General features: G+C 38.6%; 1 protein-coding gene across 7 annotated transcripts in view; it reads right to left on the bottom strand.

Moving 5' to 3' along the window:
- LOC144956276 (neo-calmodulin-like) overlaps positions 1 to 10,000 on the bottom strand; it is a 109,534-nt gene that overhangs the window by 23,455 nt on the left and 76,079 nt on the right. For 2 of the 7 annotated variants that reach the window (XM_078886742.1, XM_078886743.1), the window contains exon 1: positions 9,750 to 9,989. The exons of the other annotated variants lie outside the window; for them this stretch is intronic. In XM_078886742.1, the coding sequence (XP_078742868.1) occupies positions 9,750 to 9,899 (150 nt within the window). In that variant the 5' untranslated portion in view covers positions 9,900 to 9,989. Of the gene's footprint in view, positions 1 to 9,749; positions 9,990 to 10,000 lie in introns of those variants that run through there. 7 annotated transcript variants of the gene reach the window in all.

The raw sequence follows: 10,000 nt of genomic DNA, 5'->3' as shown, positions 1-10,000 counted from the left end.
TTGCTCACCGTACTTCATTGTTACTTCGATAATTTAGCGTGAATAAAATTTGAAATTTATCCCCGTTAACGGAGACAATGGAATCGCCCAAGGCGTTGATCGAGTTGTTCGTGGCGTTGATACACACACGCAACTCCTACCCCCCCCCCCTTCCCCACACACACACACATTAGAGGGCAGCGAGCATTGAAGAGTAAGAGAGAGACGTGTGAAGTTATAATAAGAGGGGGTGGATGCGGTAATAAGTAATAAGTGGGGTCGATGGTGACTTTTCGCCAGATCTAACAAACCCAGATACCCATTCACTGCTGAGTAGACAGGATTCAGAAAAAACTCGACTGCACCCGGGATCGATCTCTGGCCCTTTGCGTATAAAGAGAGTGCTCTATCAACTGAGCTATCGGGGTCCCCAAATATTCTATTGGACTTTTTAAAAATACAGACGTTATAACTGGGTTTTTTGGAAGGAAAAAACTAATGAAACTCATATTATTTGATTAGTTAAAACACCAAACGAAATTTTAATATTATTGTATTATTTTAAATGACAACAATGCGATAGAAAGGAGTGGTGACTTGCTACTTGCTAGGTTCGAGACACACACACACACACACACACACACACACACAAACACAAACACACAGATCTTTAGTAGTCACATGCATTTCAAACAATAACCCATTAGAGAAGAGGGGTCATGCCTTCATCATAGATCATTGTCATTGCGATCATTATGGTGTAGTAAAATTTGAAATTTACCCCGTATAATGGAATCGTCCAAGGCGTGCGCCTCCTGTTCCCCCCATCTCACACACGAAAGGGCGGTTTGCGGAGTGGAGGGACGTGGTCGTCTGCTTCTATGGTCGTCTGTGTCGTTTAGTGTATGGCAAAGGGGGGTGGGTGCGATTAATTAAGTGGGATGGGTGGTGATTGGTGGAAGATAGGCAAAGAACGGAGGCAACGAATCGCTGGGGAAGTCGTATGGCGCGAGACCGTTGAAAGGTGATAAGAATTGAGGACCGCCGCCGGTCTTCCACTATGGGACCGATCCCCGGTTCACAGCTAAAAGACCGTGGGTCCGGTCCCAAGTTAGTACTAGTTAGTACGATCTAGGTGGTCGTGTGACTCAGCGGTACGGTAGTTGCTTCGTACTCGGAATGTACCGAGTTCGAATATAACGCTGTGCTGTGTGGACTTGAGCAGGTTGTCCCGTCTTAGGTTTAGTTCGAGGCGCTGCACTACGGTGACGCCTGTGTTATTCCAGTCTTTTTAGGAATAGACCCTAAAGACACACATTTCCCTGATGGGATGAATAAAGGGAATTTATTTAATTTATTCTTATTTATTTCGAAATGTTACAAAATGATTTTGAGATCGTACTAGCTAGTCTGGAAAACGTGCCAAAAACTGTCTGTCGTATATCGGGATTATTCTTAAAAATTGAGCTTTCATAGAGGGCAATATCCACTAAACGTGCTCAAAGCGCTTTACAAGGGGTCCCTAGCCAACAGCAACTCGTAACATGTAGAACGAGACATTTGTCTGTTAGGCGATATTAAATTTTTTTTCGGACAAAGACGGCGCTGTTAAAGGTCAGGTACTTCATTTTACACCCTAGTAGGTGAGAGAATGCCAGTACAGACCCTTTTCCAAGGACTTGGCTATGCGCCGAGCGAGGCTTGAACCCAGGACCTTCCGATCAGAAAGCGAGTGTCATACCACTAGACCACATATAGCCGCACAAATTATTAAGTGGATTATTAAGTGATGGACACAGTATTCCAGAAGTCAAGAATCATCAACAAATCGTGTTTATTCTGAAACTAATTTAGATGTGCAATGCCTTAACCACTCGGCCACTTAAGGTGGTTAAGGCATTGCACTGTGATCCGGATGACCCGGGTTCGAGCCCCGCTTCAGGCACTTTCGTTTTTTTCATTGAGCAAGATTATTAACCCCCCAATTTGCTCACTTGGGCAACATGGATGATTCCAGTTGACATCAGACATCTTGTTTGATGAGTCATCTATATTCCTTCGTGGAATGCCTAGGCGACGATATCTTATGATATCGTGGCGCAAAAGGCATGATTTTTTTTTTAAATGAAGATGTCATGATAATATTTGTTTCAGTTCATATAAAAATAATTCAAGTTTTTATTTTTGCCACGTTTATTGTTTTTAGAACGTACAGTTGAACGCTGCATCCGGTTCCTGAAAACAGTTTTTAAAATGGCGACAGAGGTAGAAAAGGCGGTGTGTGTGAATAATAATATTAAAAATAATAATAATAATAATGATAATAATAATAATAATAATAATAATAATAATGATGATGATGATGATGATGATGATGATGATGATGATGATGATGATAATAATAATAATAATAATAATAATAATAATAATAATAATAACAACAACAACAATAATAATAATAATAATAATAATAATAATAATAATAATAATAATAATAATAATAATAATAATAATAATAATAATATTGAAATGTATTTATATTGCGCCCAATCCTCTATACAATAAAGCTCTAGGCGCATAATAATAACTTCAATCCATTCAAATTTCTCTCTGTCTTTGTCTCTCTCTCTCTCTCTCTCTCTCTCTCTCTCTCTCTCTCTCTCTCTCTTTATTGAAACTATTGTGCGGCTATGTGGTCTTGTGGTATGATATTCACTTTCGGATCGGAAGTTCCAGGGTTCGAGCCTCGATCGGTCTTGGAAAAGACTGTTTACTCACATTCTCTCACCGTACTCAGGTGTAAAATGAGTACCTGGTCGTTAACAGCGTCGTCTCTGTCCGAAAAAGAAATGTAATATCGCCTACCAGGCGTCATGTCTCGTTCTACATGCTACGTGTTGCTGTTGGCCAGGGACCCCTTGTAAAGCGCTTTGAGCACGTTTAGTGGATATTGCCCTCTATGAAAGCTCAATTTTTTTAAATAATCCCGATACACGACAGACAGTTTTTGGCCCGTTTTCCAGACTAGCTAGTCTCAAAATCATTTTGGATCATTTCCATTGACCAGGGAGCCTTGTGAAGCGCTTTGAGCACGTTTAGTGGATATTGCCCTCTATTTCCATTGACCAGGGACCCTTGTGAAGCGCTTTGAGCATGTTTAGTGGATATTGCCCTCTATTTCCATTGACCAGGGACCCTTGTGAAGCGCTTTGAGAATGTTTAGTGGATATTGCCCTCTATTTCCATTGACCAGGGACCCTTGTGAAGCGCTTTGAGAATGTTTAGTGGATATTGCGCAATATAAAAGCTCAATTTTTTAAGATCACCAATTTAGTTCCAAAGACGATTCCAATCCAACTATGAAAAAAAAGGCACCAGGTCGGAAGGCAATTTGTTGTTGGAACATTAAATTTTATGAAACAAAGTAAACGACGTTTCGGCCTTTGGCCTTCTTCGGGTAAACAAGAAAACATATTTCCTTTTCCTGTTTACCCAAAGAAGGCGAACGGCCAAAACGTCGTTTACTTTGTGTTGTCTCTTTTATAGATAGTATGCGCTTGGCTTAGAAGCTCATAACATTGCCATCCGGAAGTATAACGGACCAACACACAAAACTGTGTGTATCGATGAACGTTGACAGTCCGGGCAAAACAGTTCAGTGAGCATTACTCATAAACGCGGATGGCAAAAAAACAATAACAAAGACCTGAGTGACGTCATCTTCAAACTATCTATAAGTCATTTTCACCTCCTTTATTTTTCTATACATTTATTTTAGTCTTTAAAAAGATGCGAAGTCTCAATTATATAATTCCCGCCTTTTTTTGTGAGTTACGAATCACAGTCTCCACAGGTAGAAAACGGTTGGGGCTGCCTGAAGCCGGTGATCGTGAAAATACTAACGAAAGAGTGAAATCGGAGAGACTTCGAATGGGGACAATAGAGTTTTGTTCCCATACGAAGCCTCTCCATTTTCACTCTTTCGTTAGAGTCTCCAAAGGGTATCAGATCAGAATGACATAGACACAGATATGTGAACTTAGATATTGATTTTATAACAAATAGAAGTTGCCAGTTGTTTGTTGATATATATATATATATATGTATATATATATATATATATATATATATATATATATATATATATATATATATATATATATAAATATATATATATATATATATATATATATATATATATATATATATAATTTTTTTTTAAATTATTTTTTATTTTTTAAATTGCGTTGTGTCAAATCTTAAATTCACCATTTAACATTGTATCCTTGAAGAGGCTGTCAATATCAAGCATCAATCTCTCTCTCTCTCTCTCTCTCTCTCTCTCTCTCTGTCTGTCTGTCTGTCTCTCTCTCTCTCCCTCTCTCTCTCTCTCTCTCTCTCTCTCTCTCTCTAGTAGTCCTTCAGAGCCATTTAGGCCCATGGAGTCGTAGTTTATCCCGGTTTCTATAGCGTGAAAAAGATAATAGAAATTGCTTGCTATCCTTTGGATAGGACGCTTGTCTATGGCAAAGTAAGTAATTTCCGCCAGATCTAACAGAACAGACCCAACAACTACCCAATCCCATTGGGCAGGCGGTCAGAAAAAATCTCGACTGCACCCGGGATCGATCTCGGTCCCTTTGCGTGTAAACGAGTGCTCTATCTATCTCTCTCTATCTATCCATCCATCCATCTATCTATCTATCTATCTATATATCTATCTATCTATCTATCTATCTATCTATCTATCTATCTATCTATCTATCTATCTATCTATCTATCTATCCATCCATTTATCTATCTATCTATCTATCAATCTATCTATTTCTCTCTTCTTTTTTCTTTCTTTCTTTTCTTTCTTTCTTTCTTTCTTTCTTTCTTCTTTCTTTCTTTCTTTTTTTCTTCTTTCTTCTTCTTCCTTTTTCTTCTTCTTCTTCTTCTTCTTCTTCTTCTTCTTCTTCTTCTTCTTCTTCTTCTTCTTCTTCTTCTTTCTTCTTCTTCTTCTTCTTTCTTCTTCTTCTTCTTCTTCTCTCTCTTCTTCTTCTTCTTCTTCTTCTTCTTCTTCTTCTTCTTCTTCTTCTTCTTCTTCTTCTTCTTCTTCTTCTCTTCTTCTTCTTCTTCTTCTTCTTCTTCTTCTTCTTCTTCTTCTTCTTCTTCTTCTTCTTCTTCTTCTTCTTCTTCTTCTTCTTCTTCTTCTTCTTCTTCTTCTTCTTCTCTTCTTCTTCTTCTTCTTCCTTTCTCTTCTTCTTTCTCTTCTTTCTCTCTCCTTCTTACCACACTTCTTCTCTCCCATTTTCATACCTCTGACAACTCATTAAGTCCACATCAATATATTATACTCACGCCTTCCAACCTGACACGTCATGCCTTAGGCAAGAGTTAGAATCCAAAAAGTTTATCGAAAATAATTTCGATAGGCAAACACCATTATAAGCAGGATACCATTTAATAAACACAGTGGCTATTTTTACAGTCCCGTAAAGATGGTTCTCGGGGCTATTTTTACAGTCCCGTAAAGATGGTTCTCGGGGCTATTTTTACAGTCCCGTAAAGATGGTTTTCGGGGCTATTTTTACAGTTCCGTAAAGACGGTTCTGGTGGCTATTTTTACGGCGTTGCGGTAATAGATTTATAAATAGTAACAGATTGGCTGAGTAGAGGCCATAAGCTCTAAATCTAAAACTCTCACTCACTTCGTTCAGGTGCGGCTAGTTAGCAGCCCCTCTCTCTCTCTTCTCTCTCTCTCTCTCTCTCTCTCTCTCTCTCTCTCTTTCTTTCATTCTTTCTCTATGTCTTTTTTTCTTTCTCTTTCTCTCTCTTCTCTCTTTCTTTTTACTTTCTCTTTTTTTTCTATCTCTCTCCCTCTTTCTTTCTTTCATTCTTTCCCAATCTCTTTCTTTCTCTATTTCTCCCTCTCTCTCTCTCTCTCTCTCTCTCTCTCTCTCTCTCTCTCTCTCTCTCTCCCGGTCTTTCTACATTATTTCTTTGTTTCTCTCTCTCTCACTCTTTCTCTATCCCTTTCTTTCTTTCTTTCTTTCTTTCCCTATCTCTCATTTTCTCTCTCTCTCCCTCTCACTTTCTTTCATTCTTTCCCAATCTCTTTCTTTTTCTATCTCTTTCTCTCTCTCACTCTCTCTTCTCTCTCTCTCTCTCTCTCTTTCTTTCTCTCTCTCTCTCTCTCTCTCTCTCTCTCTCTCTCTCTTTTTTTCCTTTCTCTTTTTCTCTATCTATCTCTTTCCCTCGTGGTACCTCAAAGCCTAAGCAGAGGGGTCTGACCACAAGGTGAACACCCGCTTTGGCGGAGAACAATAAAACAACCTCCTAACTGGGAAGGGAGGAGCAATACAGCGACCACTCTTGTCTGGTCGGAACAAACACTGGGTCAATCGGTAAAGTAGTAGAAGCAACGCGATGGTGGGACCAAAGTAAAATGCCCTCTCCACCTCAATGAGGATCAGTCTTGGGCACCTCTATTCTTTTGGATCATGACCGCCCATGGTAGAGAATCATCATCATTATTTACTTTCTTTTTAAAAACAATATTATTCAAAAGAACAATATTTAAGCATGAGGTGTTTCGCAATGTGCATCTTTACCATGGACATCCACATGGGGGGGGGGGGGGGGGGGGGTAGTCATTTGTCCACAATATGGTTGGGAGGTGGGGGTTCTAAAATTATGGTCAAAATGTGCCCAATTGGTTTGTGAACGGCCTCTTTTCTGAAATTGGATTCAAACCCACTCTCACGTGAGAAGACTGCACCCTGAATGTTAGACGTCTACGTCTTATTGTCTAAATCGTTAGTCCTTCCTGACTGGTTATACTGGTAAAGTATAAACAAAAGCCAACCTGTAAAGTATTATATCTTGAGGGGTGTCGACTCAAGCAGGAACTAAATATACTTTCAGTGTTTGATAATAGATCTATATTATGTATGTTTGACAGAAAAAAAAAATCAAGACATACAACCTAACCTGCCCACTGATGATAGAAAACGGGCTGTTCTGTACTGCAAACATAACTTATGAAAAAAAAAAAAATTATATGTAATAAAAATGACAGTACCGTAAAAATCGCTAAGAGAATTGACTTTACATTAATTGTTTGTTAATTTTAGTTTTAGCTTTAGATATAAATATGTTAAATGAAATTAATTTTGCTTTCATTCACCGCCTCTAGATCTGTACATCTAAATATCGGGAGAAATGATATGTAAAGTTTTGTGAATACTGCAAAAAGATGATAATCTATAACTATGCGGATAATTGAACAGAATCGCATCAACGCCGTAAAAATAGCCATGAGAACCGTCTTTACGGGACTGTAAAAATAGCCCCGAGAACCATCTTTCCGGGACTGTAAAAATAGCCCCGAGAACCATCTTTACGGGACTGTAAAAATAGCCCCGAGAACCATCTTTACGGGACTGTAAAAATAGCCCCGAGAACCATCTTTACGGGACTGTAAAAATAGCCCAGAGAACCATCTTTACGGGACTGTAAAAATAGCCCCGAGAACCATCTTTACGGGACTGTAAAAATAGCCCCGAGAACCATCTTTACGGGACTGTAATAATAGCCACTGCGATACTAAAAGACTTCCTTCCCGCCTCTGGGCATTTCATGAGACCAACGTCTGTTATACTCTGATAAAGGACCTATATAAAAATTGTGGACAGAAAACGCGTCCTTCAAATATCGACGACTAAAATGGCCCTCATCACTGGCGGTCGGTCAATAGAGCGAAGTTGTTTTGTGCCGCCCTATATTTTCCGTAGATTAGCATGTCAACCAAACAAAAAACTTCAATTTTAAAATTTTGATAAAATTAAAAATTTAGCACATACTGCTTTTTGTTTTGAATTTAATATTTGATGACTCGCGAAGGTAGCGTCAAATCGGCACGTTTCATTTTTCCCCCGTTGCCTGCGCGTGGTGACAAAGAGCGGAGGGTGTGGTGTGGTGGGGTTTTTTTTTGTTTATATGAGCCAGTATTCGTTTGGCCGTCCTGTCCTTATCCTATACTCTGTTGTACCTTGAAGAAAGTTAGTTACCACTCCCCAATCTCCCTCCACCCTCCCTCCCCAACTAACTATTGTCTTTCACTGCTAAAATAATTAGGCCAAGACGGCCAATCTAGCGATGCACGCCCTGAGGTCCTACTGGGATAAATTAAAACCATATCAGTTTTATCACTGAAAGAAGAGGCTTTGCTTCACTTAGATATACGGATGAAAAGAATGGCAATAAATATATATTTATCATTGTTGGTTTTGCTTAAATATATATTAAATATCAAAAAGAACAGTAAACAAAGTATGCACCGAGAAGAGCCCCATGGTACTATAAATAAAAATCCCTGACCCCACGGAGTCCTTCATCCCCGCACACTCCCAACGATCCCTACTCAACTTGTATTGTGTGCATTATCTAATAATAGTATAATTATAAAGATGTCGCTGATTGTGTGTGAAGTTAACAAGTGCTTTGCGTTTGGAATTAAATGTGGATTTTTAAATGCAATTATTCTAAAGTTGGGTGTCATACCGTTAGTATTCAGAGGAAATGTACTATCGCTGTTGTCATTGTTTATGAAACATACCTGTTTTTATCTTGAATCATTTTATTTTAAAAAGTTATTTCTGTAATTTGTAACCAATCATGAATCATGTTGATTTTTTAATTGAAAATCGATTCCGACACTTATCCCCTCAAGAAAAATAGTGGTGAAAGATTTAGGTCCACACAAACCAGTGAATTTTAACTTAGTTTCTAACACACCGAGGAGACAGCGCCGATTTAATAATGATTATTTTTAAAATGTTGAATGGCTTACTGCCAGTGAAAGCCGTAAAACGCTTCATTGTTTTTATTGCTTGATTTTTGGCGATGTATGCTATAACGGACAACAGGAGGATTCAGTGATATTGCGCACATCTCTCAGGCACTGAAGAAACATTCTGAATCAAATAGCCATGTCACAGATGCTGTTAAATATAAACTTTTCAACGTTGTAGATATAAGAAATCAGTTGGAAACAGGACATGCTGCGTCTGTGAGTCGTTATAATGAACAGGTGAAAGTTAACTGACAAGTTTTGTCCAAGATAATTGATGCTCTTTTGTGAGTACGTCTCGTTAATATTCTAACACACACACACACACACACACACACAAATACACGCACATATGCAAACAATTGCAATACCCCACTCCACACACACACACACATACACACACACACACACACACAAAGTAGGTCAAATTAAGTTAAATTAACTAGACCAATAAAATTTGATTCTGTATTTCGGATTTGTGCCGCCTTAAATACAATGTGACCAACCGCCCCTGGCCCTCATCTTGGCAAAAACCTCACAAACTTCACTTAGACTTCGCGAAGTCCCAGGTTGAGAATGTTAAACAGTCTGACACTAGAAGGTAGATAAGATTTCAGGCTACGAAGAGAGGCTATTAGAAATATCATTTTTTCATCCCGCCCCCGTTTATTAAATACAATCAGATAACTCAAATTGTGATGTCTCATTGTTGTCATGGAAATACTCTCAAACCAACGTAATCTATTGTCCACTACAACAATGTTCAAGTAAGACCACACTTGCGTTCGGTTATGTGCACGTAGAGAGTAGAGACGACCATCTAAACTAATCTATTTTTTTGGAGTGACAAAGGAAAGAAATAAACAAAAAAAAAAAAAAAAAAAAAAAAAAAAACAAACAAAAACATCGCAAATTGACGCCATTATTTTCTCACCTCGTCATCGACAGCCAAAGTTGAACTATTTTTAGAAAGAGAATCACGTGACATCCACGACGAACAAAATGGATCCAAACCGGAGCCTCCGCCAGGCCCGTGGCTGGGCGTTGAGAATCTTGAGCCCTTCGGACTTCCAAACGAGGCCATTTTAAAAAATCAAAATGGCCGATAAACAGTTTTATCTACACACTAAATTATATGACAACCGTTTTGTTCTTTCTGACATCATGAATTAATTCCTCATTGCT

The sequence above is a fragment of the Berghia stephanieae genome, chromosome 11, assembly GCF_034508935.2.
Source record: "Berghia stephanieae isolate SIO BIC M18660-M18661 chromosome 11, UCSD_Bste_1.3, whole genome shotgun sequence".
Taxonomy (NCBI): domain Eukaryota; kingdom Metazoa; phylum Mollusca; class Gastropoda; order Nudibranchia; family Aeolidiidae; genus Berghia; species Berghia stephanieae.
The sequence above is the reverse complement of the archived record's forward strand: the minus strand, read 5'-3'. Positions and strand labels throughout refer to the sequence as shown.